The sequence below is a fragment of the Leuciscus leuciscus genome (assembly GCF_965113295.1).
Source record: "Leuciscus leuciscus genome assembly, chromosome: 6".
Taxonomy (NCBI): domain Eukaryota; kingdom Metazoa; phylum Chordata; class Actinopteri; order Cypriniformes; family Leuciscidae; genus Leuciscus; species Leuciscus leuciscus.
Window position 1 is genome coordinate 36,337,749 of NC_138730.1, and position 16,049 is coordinate 36,353,797.

The 16,049-nt window shown below is 36.7% G+C and overlaps 2 protein-coding genes across 2 annotated transcripts; one reads left to right on the forward strand and one right to left on the reverse strand.

Moving 5' to 3' along the window:
- The first annotated feature begins 86 nt into the window (after positions 1–86).
- odf3l2a (outer dense fiber of sperm tails 3-like 2a) lies at positions 87–8,061 on the forward strand. The gene is made up of 4 exons (XM_082173695.1): positions 87–2,037; positions 3,077–3,187; positions 3,793–3,906; positions 7,261–8,061. Exons 1-4 carry the CDS (start codon positions 1,989–1,991, stop codon positions 7,746–7,748), a joined length of 762 nt encoding a protein of 253 aa, XP_082029821.1. The 5' UTR covers positions 87–1,988; the 3' UTR covers positions 7,749–8,061.
- Positions 8,062–10,419: 2,358 nt separating this feature from the next.
- ebi3 (Epstein-Barr virus induced 3) lies at positions 10,420–13,949 on the reverse strand. The gene is made up of 6 exons (XM_082173666.1): positions 13,775–13,949; positions 13,464–13,667; positions 13,226–13,343; positions 11,440–11,618; positions 11,000–11,157; positions 10,420–10,856 (listed from the first exon to the last, which is right to left on the reverse strand). The coding sequence occupies exons 1-6, from the start codon at positions 13,905–13,907 to the stop codon at positions 10,707–10,709; spliced, it is 942 nt and encodes a 313-aa protein (XP_082029792.1). The 5' UTR covers positions 13,908–13,949; the 3' UTR covers positions 10,420–10,706.
- Positions 13,950–16,049: the final 2,100 nt, after the last annotated feature.

Consider the following 16,049-nt stretch of genomic DNA (forward strand, 5'->3'; position numbering starts at 1 on the left):
TATGTGACTTCAAATAAATACGGTTCATAAAATAAAAGACGCTCTATGCTCTTCTAACAATGACCCTGACTGTAACCAGAATCTCTGTACTTGTTATTAGAGTATTATTTCACAAATAAGTGTTTGTAAAGTGAGTCCTCAAGCACTTTCATGGTACAGAGATCAATAATATGCTCGGTATCAAGTTGCAGACTGACATTCCCTGATTTTTATTTAAAGCTCTTAAGGTATTAAACTCTTGAATGTATGTTGAGGATGAGTCAATGGACCAGCTATATGCAAACCAGGTGACCGATCTGTTTAGATGCAAATTCATTGAGCTTAATTTTCTCAGCTCTAAGGTAACTTAACCTGCGCCTCTCGGCTGCATGCCAGAGGTCAGCTGTAGTGTTACCTGCTTCTACATGTATCACCGAGTCTGAAGATAGAGCAGGTTAATGTTTAATGTCCGCTCACTGGTCAGGGATGACATCTCTGCTTTCACGAGACACACTTTCTTATAGCTTGATATTACATTTTACACCGCATCAGTTCATCATCAGTTTAGAGCTGCCAAAGAGGAACCAGACTGTTTTAAAGCAATGAAGTACTGTAGCTTCACACTGTTAAATCAGAGTAACGTGATATGGGACTTATCATACTGTAAAACTATGCCACAGAAACAAGAGGAGGTTTCCAGAAGTTTCATTTGTTTTGAGTACTAGTTGAAGGTGTCCATGGGAACAGCAAGTTCGATCAATTCTGTCAATGTAAAATCAATTTTATGTTTTCTATATCGGGATTCGCCCACTTTACTTTCAACCACTAACCTACTGAACTGTCATTAATGTTTAATTAAAAAAGAAAAATTTGATAGCACCCTTTAAAATATGAATGTGGTGAAAACTTTTCACTCACACTTTACAATGCTCATTTATTAACATTACATTTTAAGTGGTTAACACTTAAGTTTAGGGTCCAATTCTCACTGTTAACTAGTTGCTTATTACCATGCATATAACTAGGATATTGACTGTTTATTAATACTTATAAAGGACATATTAATGCCTTATTCTGCATAACCATATTCTACATCCCTAATCCTACTCAACACCTAAACTACATTACTATTAACTATTAATAAGCAGTTATTAGGAGTTTATTAAGGAAAAAGGCGTAGATAATAGTTAGTTAATAGTGAGAATTGAGCCCTAATCTAAAGTGTGACACATTTTGAAGATCAAAAGTTGCATCTGTTAATATTAGTTAATGCACTGTGAACTAACTATAGTTCACAGTGTTAATGTAACTATAAATTGTGCATAATTACATGCAACTAACCCTAAACCAAACCCCAATCCTAACCCTATCCCTATGTACATACTGTACATAGTTAATTATTATTACTCAGTATTTAAATGTATAATTACACTGTAACACGGACACCTTAAAATAAAGTGTAACTGAATTTTCTTTTTTTTAATCTAATGTTAATAAATGCTGTAAGATATTGCTAATTGTTAGTTAATGCATTAACTAATGTTAACAAATCAGACCTTATTGTAAAGTGCTACCAATATTTTTATATCACATGTTGATGGAATGAAGTTCAGAATATCTCTTAGTGTTTACATTTCAGGCGGCTATTAATATATAATCTTGTTACCTCGAAAGTAATTTCACACAGTTGTTGGCCGTCTCACATTGTGTAATTAGTTCATTAGCTGTCGTTTACACATAAGTTGCCAAGGTGTAACTGTAGGTGTCCTTTGTAGTCAGTGATGGATGTTTGGAAATCTGTTATGCGTAAAGATATTGAGATGGAAGTTCTTGAAGCCTGGACAAGGGTAAGGTTTCTTGCGCTTGTAAGATTCATTTATAATTCAGGCCGCAGTTGTATTTCTCCAGTGTGTCTAAACTGAAACTTCAACCTTTACTGGACCTCCTTGAGCACTCTTGCTGCCGAATTTGCTGTCAGCTCTTTAAGCTAGGCAGAAAATATACGCGGCATGGGGGAAGTGGTGAGACGGCGGCCCATCATTGCTGGCAGGGAACGAGGTAAGTGTGTGACCGCTCTTTTCAGTAGATTCATTTGTACAAATGATTGTGTCGAAAGAATTATTCAGCAAAGCGAGGAGATCTGACAATTTATTTTAGCGCAAGGGCTCTGTAAGTAGTTCAAACATGCTTCTATTTGGCCCTTGAGAGTGGATTGGCAGTTTGATGAAAGAAACTGTCAGTTAGGTCTTTTATTGCAACACCTGCTTGTATCATTCTGAGAATAGAACCTCTTTTGTCTGTTCTTCTTTTTTTGGCCAAAGCTTTGAAAAGCTTGTGTGACATTTAACTGTGTAAAAAAAAAAAAATCATACGATTTCAAATGAAAGTTTACAGCCAAGGTTCTCCTGGACTTTAGAAATGTGCACAGCATGTGTGACCCTTTATGTCTCACATGAATCACATTCCATAGTTTTATTTTAGATTTAATAAAAAAAGGAAGTGACTATGAGGAACATACTGTAGCTAGCAGATGTATAACTTATATTGACTAACAAAATGAATCAGCCTGTAGCAGACATAGTTTTATCTGTAATAAGTTATTACAATGTTATTTTAGTATAATTTATAAACCATTATAGTTTTTTATTAATATTTTGAATTTGCTTTTATTTTTATATTTTGGGTTTTCATAAATTTTTTTAGTACTTTAATTATGCACCTTTCTCATTTTCTTTTTATTATTTTGAATATTACTATTATTTATTTCAGTTTTAGTTTTTATTTACTTCCAGTTAGTAGTTTTTGTTAGAACATTTCTAACTTTCATTTAGTTTGTTTTTAATCTTTATTTAATTTAATAAAAAATGTTTTTAATCATTCTAGAGTAGTGATAATAACCCTGCTTATAAATACAACCATAATTTATTTATTGTTTGCCTTTATTTTACCAGGAAGTCCCAGTAGTAACACGACAAGTTTTCTCTTTTTACCTCATATAATGTTCACTAATACACATTAATTTCCATTCATTACCCGACACAATTCCAGTAATAATACTAAAAGGCTCTGCACACCTTGTTTTTGTTTATGCCTGCAGGACCCGGGCCTGGGCGTTATGCTCTTCCGCCCACTATCGGTTACATAAACCATGACTACACCAAACCCAGCAGCCCGGCCTATTCCTTCCACAGCCGCATGAGCAGCAACAGTGAGTGACACAACATGAAATCAAACACTTCTCACACTGACAGACGACATGATCCACTGAACTAATGCTGGGTTTAATCACTTGAGAATGCTTTTAACATGCTTGTTCGTGTAGAAAGTACATATATATCAACATGGCATTTATACGGACTGATAATTTTATAGATTAATTAGTGTCTACATTGTAGTACTGAAATAGTAGGTGGATTTACACACACAGGCACACACTTACACGCCTAATTAGTGACATGTAACACTTGTTTGGAAGGAATTGGAGGGGATTGAGAACACCCAGTTTGATCAAAGTATTATTACAAAAAAGCGTCTCACGCATCTGGAATTTATATCACAAACAACGGCATGCAATAAAATGATAAATGTGATTTCTCTGGCATATTAAGCTAATAAAATCCACATGCTTGATTTTGATCCATATGTTGGATTTTAATTAATGTTAAATAGCATTTCTGTTGCTCAAACAGTAGAGCACAGCACTAGTCACTGCAGGGAATGCTTGAGCCTTATAAATTTGTGTTGCTTTGAATGTCTACCAAATGTAATTCAGGAAATTCTGGTGTGTTTTCCCATTATGTTGCTTTTGAATAGTGGTGTCTGTGGATTCCAGTCCAGGGCCGCAGTATCATGTAGATGGAAAAATAACACGCTTTGGCAGAGACGGTACCCCGTCTTATTCCATGCTGGGTAGAAAGAAGAAGACAGGTGGGTTTTCGTCTGATCTGATCATGTTTTCACCTTTTTTATTAAACATATCTGTTTCTTATTAATCCAGGACCTTTTCATAAATGAAAGTTAAAAACAAGTCCAGGTCTGGTTATATTTATCTAAAAGGAACATTAGGCTGTATGAAGTCAACATATCAACCAGTTTTACTTACGTAATGTTACATATTTCTGAATGAAACAGGATATTCAATAGTCCATCCGTCAGATTGCGGAAGTAAAAATCACATTAGTTTTCTCCATAAGGGAATCACATTTTCTTTGATTTTTAAAGATAACCTTTACTGTGAGCTATGAGGTTGTTAATGTATGGTATATATGTTTTTGTTGAAGCCAACAGCCGACATTAATTCAACTTAAATAATCATGTTAAACAGCAGATTCTCTCACATGAAGGACGACTGCGAATGACGTAATAGTCAGTGTCCCTATATGCTCTTAAACTACTTAAAGGGATACTTCAGGATTTAGCATTAAAGGGATAGTTCACTTTGAAATTAAATTTTGGTATGTTTTAGCTTACCTCAAGGGCATCCAAGATGTAGGTGTCTTTTTTTCCGCAGTAGTTTCAATTTTGATATTTTTAGGTCAAACCGTTCTTGTCTGTCAGTCATATAATGCAGGTCGATGGTCACCACCTCAAAGAGCATGCACAGAGTCCAAATTAAAACAATTCCCCATCGTCCAAATTAAACAATTCCCCATCGTAAGTACACATTGATGGCCTAAGACACGAAACGAGCGGTTTGTGTGAGAAAACGAACAGTATTTATATCGTTTTTACCTCTTGAACACAGCCACGTCCAAGTGATCTGAGAGCGCGGGCGGGTATAGATGTATACACTAGATGTCGCCTTGGCTACGGTTTCCAATGAACTGCAGTTCCGTCTTTCTTTGGAAGCTAAGCTAACAGGCTCTTGTTCTGTGGAGAAAGCTGAGTAGTAGGGGTTACCATCCTCTTTTTCCCGGACATGTCCGGCCGTCGCGATCGTCCATAATGTCCGGGATTCGGCTTTTGCTTTCTGCAGTCGCCATTCATTGTTTACATGCACACCTTTTGTTTCAATCTAGCTGAATTCATTCCGATTGGTGAATCTGAATGTAGTGTTTACATGAACGCTAAACAAGTGATCGGTTGATGTGCGTTTTAACATTGCTAAGAAAAATCCCGCTCCTCCGTGAGAGATAGGAGACCGATGCGTCTCAGTAATGACGCCACCGGCCTCGCGCCGTTCTCCCGCACCCCTCAGCCTCGTCCTGCTCGCCACAGTAAACATGATGAATGGCGACTGTAGAACGCAAAAGCCGAATCCCGGACATTTTGGGCGATCTCGATATCCCGGGCAAACTCGTCACGGAGACTCACTAGTAGCCTAACCTTGTTGTTTTCAACTGCGCTCTCTAACCGGGAGGCGTAGCTTGGGAGTGGCCTCCTAGGGCAGCGAAGCAAGTGCATTCTGGGAGTTGTTGTCTTTCATCCACATAAGCCAAAAATACATTTTCTGGCTTTTCTCAGTCTAGAAAGCTCCAAATTAAAAAATTTCTTCACATTTCTTCAACATAAATGACCTATTTTAAATACACATTCATCTTTCCAGAGGTGAAGTATCCCTTTAAATATGTGTATGTATTTGTCTCTGTATGCGTTTGTCTTTTAGTCCAATTTTCAAATACTTTTTTCTTCAAATCAAAGTTTTGTAATGTTGATTCACCCTTGGTGTGGTTCATGGCTTATAACTCTTTAATAAAGACTTTTTAAAAATCCCTATGGGAAAAATACTTGATTTGATTAATCTGTGATTGGTTGTACCATGACAATGGGCATTGCCAGTAGGGGTTGAAAATGACAAATGTTTTTTTTCCTTTAGCAATAATTTCCACTGATGAATCTTGCACAATACGAATGGTAATGTGTATTTAGAAAGTAAACAGCATTATTTTTATGTCATGTTCACTTTACACTGTTTTCCAAATTATTATACAAGTGACATATCAGTAGGATTTCAGTACAATAAACATTCAGATTTTAGTTTTTTAGAGCACAGAACTCAGTCAGAGAGAGGCTTATTAGGGTTTTCTGTGCTCTAAATCACTCGCAAATCTTTTAAAGGACAAGTTCGGTATTTTACACTTAAAGCCCTGTTTTCAGATCGTTTCTGATGAAATACAATGGTTAAGATTGAAATTTGGACACATGCTGCTGGCCCGAGAATTTTCGGTTTCTTTTGTAGCACCCTCCAAAATGGTTGCATAGGTGGACTGGAACAATCCTTCCTAAAACACATTAAACTTTCGTTTACAAAGACGTGAAACTCACCGAGTGGTCAGGGGTGTTCACTGATATGCTCATACAAAAATCGCTGCAAAAGATGCTTTCCAACAGGTTTTATCGTAGTTTTTGTCCAACTCCATTGACTTGTATTGGATGTGCTGTGAGGTACGGTATTACTCCGCCGCCGGGCTGGAGTGTCTATTATTCAAGCTCTCAACGGAAGAATGTACGGGTGGGCGTTTGGAAAAATAGGTCCACAGTTTTACAACGAATGGTAAAACACCTGTTGGAAAGCATCTTTTGCAGCGATTTTTGTGTGAGCATATCAGTGACCACCCCTGACCACTCGGTGAGTTTCACGTCTTTGTAAACGAAAGTTTAATGCGTTTTAGGAACGATTGTTCCAGTGCACCTATGCAACCATTGTGGAGGTGGGGGGGTGCTACCACAGAAATCGAAAATTCTCGGGCCAGCAGCATTTGTCCAAATTTCAATCTTAACCATTGTATTTCATCAGAAACTATCTGAAAACAGGGCTTTAAGTGTAAAATACCGAACTTGTCCTTTAATAGTTCGATAATCTGTATGCAGTTTTTGCTCAATATTAGTTGTTTTCATGCCGTTTGCAAGACATTGCACCATTTGATGCTTTTCATCTTCAGAAAGATCTTTCTTCCTCCCCATATTGCATGAGAACTGACTTGCTTAATAATGTGGAGCAACCTCTTTCAGTAGGTTTTCCATTTACCTAAAAAGACCTGGCAAATTAACAAACCTGTCTGAGATTAATACCAGTTATCTAAAAATATAAGATAGAAATAAAACAGACACTTTCTTTGAAAAACTAAAATATAGACAACAATAGCGTTCAATAGATTTGTAACAGATTTGCAGAGTGCACCTAAAGAGTAAACCTAAAAACCATACTTGAGTAAAAGTACAGATACTTTCTTTGAAATCCTACTGCTTTGTCACTTGCATAATAATTTGTAACACAGTCTAACTGCAGCAGGAAGGCATACACAATCATAAAGGAGCTGTTGATTCTCTTTTTCTGATCAGCTGATACATTCCAGACTCCTGGACCAGGAGCCTACAGTCCTGAGAAAGCTCCACCTTTGAGCTTTCACCACAGACCTCCGTCTTACACCATGGCTTTCCGCACACGTTACCGCGGTGTGGATCCTGTACCCGCGCCCAACAGCTACACATTACCCAACCTCTTCGGCTCCCACGTCCCCCACAAATCCTCCAGCGCCAGCTTCAGCATGTCAGCACGCAGGAAAGCAGGCGGTCCATCGGAGGATCTGTCCATGACCCCGGGACCCTGCCGGTACAACAGCACTGAACCCAGTGTTTACCTGAACAGACAGCCTTCTTTCTCCATGCAAAGCCGTCATAATAATCCCACCGATGCCACGAGGAAGCCTGGCCCAGGCACACACAGCCCAGAGAAGGTGACGGCACACCTGCCTCGTGCACCCTCTTTCTCCATGGGTGTTCGTCATTCCGAGTTTGTAACACCACTGATTGTTGACGTATTAGACTGAATTCATGCAATGCTTTGTTGGCACCTATTAAAACAGGATTTGGCTGTTTACATCAAGAAATTATGTTAAAAGGGAAACGCTTAAGTGAAGTATCTGGAACAGTCACAATCTTCACTACCTGGCATCTGATTTGTGCAAAGAGATGTATGAGTATAAGTAGGCTATCTTTCAATTTCATTCACATCAGTTGTTTTCTTTAATATTTCAGCCACAAAAAAAAAGTGTCATCCTTAACTCACTCTCATTCAAAACTTGACCTTCATTCTTTCTATCATGAGAAGTTTTGAACTGGTCAAATCAGTAATTTATAATTTCAGTTGTTAACAAATATATACACCTAAAGGATTATTAGGAACACCTGTTCAATTTCTCATTAATGCAATTATCTAATCAACCAATCACATGGCAGTTGCTTCAATGCTGTGGTCCTGGTCAAGACAATCTCCTGAACTCCAAACTGAATGTCAGAATGGGAAAGAAAGGTGATTTAAGCAATTTTGAGCGTGGCATGGTTGTTGGTGCCAGACGGGCCGGTCTGAGTATTTCACAATCTGCTCAGTTACTGGGATTTTCACGCACAACCATTTCTAGGGTTTACAAAGAATGGTGTGAAAAGGGAAAAACATCCAGTATGCGGCAGTCCTGTGGGCGAAAATGCCTTGTTGATGCTAGAGGTCAGAGGAGAATGGGCTGACTGATTCAAGCTGATAGAAGAGCAACTTTGACTGAAATAACCACTCGTTACAACCGAGGTATGCAGCAAAGCATTTGTGAAGCCACAACACGCACAACCTTGAGGCGGATGGGCTATAACAGCAGAAGACCCCACCGGGTACCACTCATCTCCACTACAAATAGGAAAAAGAGGCTACAATTTGCACGAGCTCACCAAAATTGGACAGTTGAAGACTGGAAAAATGTTGCCTGGTCTGATGAGTCTCGATTTCTGTTGAGACATTCAGATGGTAGAGTCAGAATTTGGCGTAAACAGAATGAGAACATGGATCCATCATGCCTTGTTACCACTGTGCAGGCTGGTGGTGGTGTGATGGTGTGGGGGATGTTTTCTTGGCAATCCTTCCTAAAATGCATTAAATTTTCGTTTACAAAGACGTGAAACTCACCGAGTGGTCAGGGGTGTTCACTGATATGCTTACACAAAAATCGCTGCAAAAGATGCTTTCCAACAGGTTTTATCGTAGTTTTTGTCCAACTCCATTGACTTGTATTGGATGTGCTGTGAGGTACGGTGTTACTCCGCCGCCGGGCTGGAGTGTCATTATTCAAGTCTATTATTCGAATGTACGGGTGTTAGGCGTTTGGAAAAATAGGTCCACAGTTTTACAACGAATGGTAAAACACCTGTTGGAAAGCATCTTTTGCAGCGATTTTTGTGTGAGCATATCAGTGAACACCCCTGACCACTCGGTGAGTTTCACGTCTTTGTAAACGAAAGTTTAATGCGTTTTAGGAAGGATTGTTCCAGTGCACCTACACAACCATTGTGGAGGTGGGGGGGTGCTACCACAGAAACCGAAAATTCTCGGGACAGCAGCATTTGTCCAAATTTCAATCTTAACCATTGTATTTCATCAGAAACGATCTGAAAACAGGGCTTTAAGTGTAAAATACCGAACTTGTCCTTTAATAGTTCGATAATCTCTATGCAGTTTTTGCTCAATATTAGTTGTTTTCATGCCTTTTGCAAGACATTGCACCATTTGATGCTTTTCATCTTCAGAAAGATCTTTCTTCCTCCCCAAATTGCATGAAAACTGACTTGCTTAATAATGTGGAACAACCTCTTTCAGTAGGTTTTCCATTTACCTAAAAAGGTTTCTTGAACATGACAATGAGTTCACTGTACTAAAATGGCCCCCACAGTCACCAGATCTCAACCCAATAGAGCATCTTTGGGATGTGGTGGAACGGGAGCTTCGTGCCCTGGATGTGCATCCCACAAATCTCCATCAACTGCAAGATGCTATCTTATCAATATGGGCCAACATTTCTAAAGAATGCTTTCAGCACCTTGTTGAATCAATGCCACGTAGAGTTAAGGCAGTTCTGAAGGTGAAAGGGGGTCAAACACAGTATTAGTATGGTGTTCCTAATAATCCTTTAGGTGAGTGTATATATAACAATTAAAAAAAAATTTTGTTCATTGAAATAAAGCTGAAATTAATAAAAAAAAAAATATATATATATAAATATTAAATGAAAAACCATAACCTTAAACTTGACACAGCAATGTTGTGTTGGCAACTAACTGAAATAATACTTTAAATAATATACATAACATTTCAATAAAATAAATTCAATAATAAGTTGAAGTTGTTGCTGAAAGTTGTGAAGTGCTTAAATGACTAAAACTTCAAATGAATTAAAGCTAAATATAAATACTTTTAAAAAATAAAATAAAAATGACAAATACATAGCAAACTGACAATTAGACAAATGAAAATCTGAACTTAAACTTTAACATTAAAATGAAAATATAAAAATTAAACCTAATTAAAGAATTTACTAAATATATAAATAAAGGGTTAGATTGGTAAAATACCAGTATTCTTTTATACCCCTTATTTTATTTAATAATAAAAAAAATCAAATGATTTTCAAAGGAAACCAGTATAATTAAACGTTTCTGTTCAGATTTGTTACTAAACACTGGCTTTCATTTTTGTTCTTTATTATTTTGCTGCTTGAAAAAGTGTGATTTTCTTGTTTCACAAACCAGTTAAAATCAGTTTAGATGAGAACACTTTCGAAATGCTTACAAGCTTTGTGATTATTTACAAGTGGAGCTATACTGGGTGTTGATCATTTTTTAAATTAAGAAAATTCTGCACATTGAGCTTGCATATTGGTTATCATTGCCTTTATAAACAAAGTTACACTTTGGTGACATAATAAACATTGAAACATAACACTTTTGGTTAATATAGTGATTCATCATCAGTTGATGGGTATAGTGGCACTTATTGGTGCACTCCAGTCACTGTTCCGCCCATCATCAAGGAAGTCCTTTGCAGATATTTGGATGTAATAAGTCCTTCCTGCCACCAGTCCACTCAGAACCATTTTGTTAGACTCATAAGGGCCAAGCTAGAAAACAAAAATTTTAAAAAAATGAAATATTCCCCTCCTGTATAAATGCAAATACTGCTTTAATTGTTCTGTTTGGTGATTTTTGTTTTAGTACTTTACAGCTTTAACATTGTAGAACACTGTCTACACAGTAAACTCACAGTTCTAGCCGTCTCAGGTTTGCCCCAGTGGTATTTCACTGTGTATTTAAGGAGAAAGTTGACAGGATCCGGCCATGTGGGTGGTGGACCCCACTGAACAGACAACTTCTTGCCTGGCAATACCATCACACTCACATTCACCGGAGGATCAGGTTTCACTACAACACAACCATGGACAGAGATTAAAACACTCAATAGAAAATCATGGCATATGCATCAAGATGTGAACATTGATAAGACCTTGAAAATATTCCAAAAGCAGCCGTTTCATTTTCTGTAGTGACATAGACTAAAGTAAATATTTATGTGAATATTTGTTTATTTTTCCAGATAGTTTTCCTGTATTGATTATATAATTGATTATATAATGTTTAAAAATAAAAATACAGACTGTTTGCAAACCAGTGGAATAAATGGAATGGTAGAAGAGAAAAGCTCACCTATCTTCTCAAAAATGAATGGCCATACGCGTGTTGTGCTTCCCAGAGCATTAATAGCTGTGATGTTGATAAGAGTTGGTTCTCTTGCAAAGATCTCCAGTTCCTCTAGCGCACATTGCCTGTCTTGTTCTTCCCATTTATGGCATTGACGGGCACTTGAGAGTGGTTCTGAAAAGCTCCTAAATTTAAATTCAGAAGCAAATATTCTGAACTATTATTCTACATTTTAATATGTATAGTAAATCATAGATACATGGTGAATTATACAACAGGTACAATATAAATTGCAGCACAATATTCAAAATAAAGCAATAGTACACATTCATTATTTATTTACTCACTAATGCTCATGTTAATCCAAACCCATGAAAAAGTATGTCTGATTCGTGAACAAATCATTCTTTTGAATTGGATCTTTTCAGTTAATCAGTTTATTTGGTTCACAAAACCAATCTGAATGATTCCCTCATGAATCAGAAGCTATTACAGATTCTTCAGAAGACTTGGAATAGAGCACAAATCATAAGTACAATTTAATGATGTTTTTATGCTGCTTTTACGTCCTTTTTGAAGCTTCAAACGATAATTCATATAGACAATATAGAGCGTTAAATAGATTTATAACAGATTTGCAGAGGAGTAAAGAGTACCTAAAAACCATACTTGAGTAAAAAGTACAGATACCTTACAGCAAAAATTACTAATTGTAACAATTTACAAGTCACCAATTCCAATACGACTTGAGTAAAAGTCTTAGACATGGTTTCACAGACACGGTTTAGATTAAGCGGGATTAGGCCTTAGTTCGATTAGCAGGACATTTAAGTAGCTTTTATAAATCTAATAGTGCCTTAAAAATATTACTGGTGTGCATCTTGAGACAAAACAATGACACTGACATATTTAAGATATGCCAGTTTAAGTTGCTTTCAGTTAAAACAGCTCAAACATGCATTTTAATCTGAGACTAGGCTAAAAACTTGTCTGTGAAACCGGGGGGATAGAGCATCTGATTTTAACAGTAGGCTTAACTCGTACTAAATGTAGGCTCAAAGATGCACTAGTCCTCAACATCTAAGAGACACGCCAGTGAAAAACAAGAAACCGGTGAATTGTGAGGAGAGCAATCACGTTAATTTTCTAAAATCAAAATAAAACTGAGCAATAAAATAAATAAAAAGTTAAAAAGTCTACAAAACACTCAAGTCTCAGTTAAGCTCCAGTTTTCAAAAAGGGCATAAGAAAACCAATCTCCTTCAAAAAGGTCTCTTCAATATAACGGTTAGATAAAATAATATTAAGTAACATTAATTAGTCAAAGCCTACTTGCACTAGACATGCTGGTTATGGCTATAGCCATGTCCTCACCTCATATGAAACGATTCAGAAACTTCTAACTAATCTGTGTAAAGTAGCCTTGTTGACAAGTTTGGGTTCGTAAGGGAACACCACACAATATATAGTACCTTCAATGCCCTGTAGATGGCGATATCACTTCTTTTGTAGCAGAAATAAACTGCTGCAGAAAAAATTAGGTGCTGTGCAAAAATGTAAGGAGTAATTTCATAACTAATCACAAGTGTATTGGAGTAAAGAGTACATAAACTTTTTCAAAAATGTAGTCAAGTATAGACTAAAAGCTGCTAATATCTTAGATACTTAGTCAAACTACAAAGTTGCCAAAAAGATTAAGTGCAGTCACTAATTACATTTACTCAAATACTTTACACCACTACAGATTTGCCAATTTTACAACTCATCTGGTATTGTACCAATGCATACATACCTGTATGTAGCAATATAGTGTGTTGGAAGTATTGGGTCTGGAGTCAGTGTCCAAGAGCATATGGCCCTTTTAGGGTAAGTTGGAGACCAACAATGCACATCCGGAGGAGAAGGGGGATCTAAATAGCACAAACAGAACAGAATTTCAATTTAATTCTTAAGTTAAGCTCTCTGGAATAGTAAGAATTATTTTACCAGACTACACAGCTTTAAATAAAGGAAAATATGCATGAACCTACATCCCAGGTGTAGAGACACTGTTAGTATCAGGTTTCCGTTTGGTTGGTGGCAGGTGTAGATGCCTTGGTTCTTCAAACTAGTGTTCTGTATGAAGAGAACGGGGCTTGAGACGAGCACTGAGCTGTTAAATCTCCACTCCACCTCTTTTTCCTCTCCATCAGTGCACGGTATCTTCACAGATGAACCCACTGCTACAAACACTTCTATTGAGGGAGGTGAGGAGGAAAAGAGACAGGCTTGGACAGATCCAACATGCTGTGTTTGTATGTAGGAGTTAAAAGAGTGTGTTTTCTGAATAAATAAAGCTTACCTCGAACCTCTGGCGATACGGTTGTTGGGTCTTGGCTAAAAACTCTGCTTGTTATGACCAGCACTCCAAAAACATACATCAAGCACATTTTTTGGCGTTTTATACTCACAAAACATAAAAGCTGTGCTTTCATAAAAGCACAGACTAAGTGAGTAGTCACATGCTCAAATTTAGAGGAATTTTGTTAATCATTAGTTGATAAGTTGATAGCCTATGTTTGCGAAAGAAGGCAGGCTACTGTTGTGAATATAAATAGGCTACATGAAAGTTCAAAATGTATGTATAGGCTACTGTATATTCATTTGGATCATTGATACATTAGGAACAGCAAACACTTTTTTAGTGTTTAACAATTTGGTTTTAAATGCATGTGCAAAATTCAAATGTAATCTATTCATGTTGGTTTCAAATATTTTTAATGAATATTTATACCATTTCCAACAAAAGTTTAGATTTAATGACTTGAATGATGTGGAGTAGCCTAGGCTACCCATGTGGAGCTCTAATTGTTGTGTTACCATCAAGTAGAAATTATTAATATATATATACCTGAATACATGCTGGTGTACACATCCTAATCACTAGTTTCCTAAATATTTCCATAAGTATGAATTTTAATAAAATAAAATTTAACAAAAAGTGCATTCAAGTCTGTATGATTTGCATTTTGTATGTATATATAGAGCTCAACATAAAAAATGAGTAGGTTCAAAAACGAATTGCTTACTAAATGAGCATGAGTTCAACAATCCTCTGTATTTAACATGATAAATTGATATTAAAATTGTTTACTACTAATACTGTGCCGGTGCAAATAACCACTGATCATTAAAGGGTTAGGAAATATTAAAATCAGTCACAATTTCCTCAGACACTACGAACAACTAATGTGTCAACGGGTCATTAATTATATGCTTGCACAACAGAAAAAGGGCACGCTTGTGGTTAATAAAATAGATACAATCATTGTGACATCAATGCAGAATCCTAAGCACATGGTTGATGACATCAACACCCATCCGTCCAATCACTGAATTACCTTAAGGTGCAACTTTGGAAAGTGTGTTAAACTGTCTTATAATTCATAAAATCTTGATCTAGCCCATCAATTATAATTTAAATGGAGAAAAAAAAGTCACAGTTTACATACTGCAGGATTCAGTGAGCGGTTTTCAGCTACCATGTGGACTGTGATATAATGAGGTCAGAATCCTTCTGTAAACAGCACAATGTGCTTGTTTATCGAGTGTGTGGGACTGTTCTCATTCTTCCATGTATTTTCACAATCCTGAGTGAAGACTTAATTCACATGAGCCTTGAAAATGCAACAACTTTAAATGAAAACATGTTTTGCCTTTGAGCTCTTTGGCTGAGAGTTAATGGAGACTGAGATCGGTATCAATGAGAACCAAAAACTCAAGTGCATTGACAGATGTTATTAGGGCCATCCTTTAATGTTTTAAGGATTCATTAGGTACACAGAATGGAGTGGTTTCACAGATTTAACACTTTCTGATGTGTTTTACCATTCTGTTCGAGAGTGAGGCCTGCTGTATGTCCTTATGCATTTTGGTGGCTAAATGGTGAAAACTTGTGTTTGACAATTTACAAAGTCTAATCTTGCTGCCCCAACTGACACCAAAATCTGTTAAGAAAATAAATTGTATTGATTGGACGTTGAGCTTTCATAATTCAAGAGTTGAGTTCTCATATGTTTCATTAAATAATCATCTTTTATGTGGCGGTTTCTACCTAAAAATTGCTTAGGAGAAATAAACAGAAACAACTGATGACTAAAAAAAAAAGGTAAGGGTACAGAGCTTTAAAATAATGATAGCACGGAGCAGATAATTTGTTCTGGTAAGAATTTAATGAGTGTTCTGAGATCAAACTCCACTGGCCCAGGTTGAGCTTTAAATCAGTGGAAACTTTTAAAGAGTTTTATGTATGTTAGGCCTCCTGATGTGTCTTTCTTGTGTCAGAAGCCGAGATAAGGTAAGAAGCATCGACTGCCAGCAAACAAACAAATTCATTTTGATTATTATTGCTATAAAAGTTAAGATGTTATCTATAGCCTTATGAAATCAAGATAGTACTTTTAAATGATTAAAAACAGAAGCTTCTGGCTCTCCTGAGGAGGAGCGTTTGCTTTAATGACAGCAGCTCTCTAGCTGCATGAACTCCAGGAGTCTGTGTAAAACCCAATGATCATGTCCTCCAGCATGATATGAGTATGGTTTAAATTACTTTTTTGAATCCAGATTTTCAAAGTCGG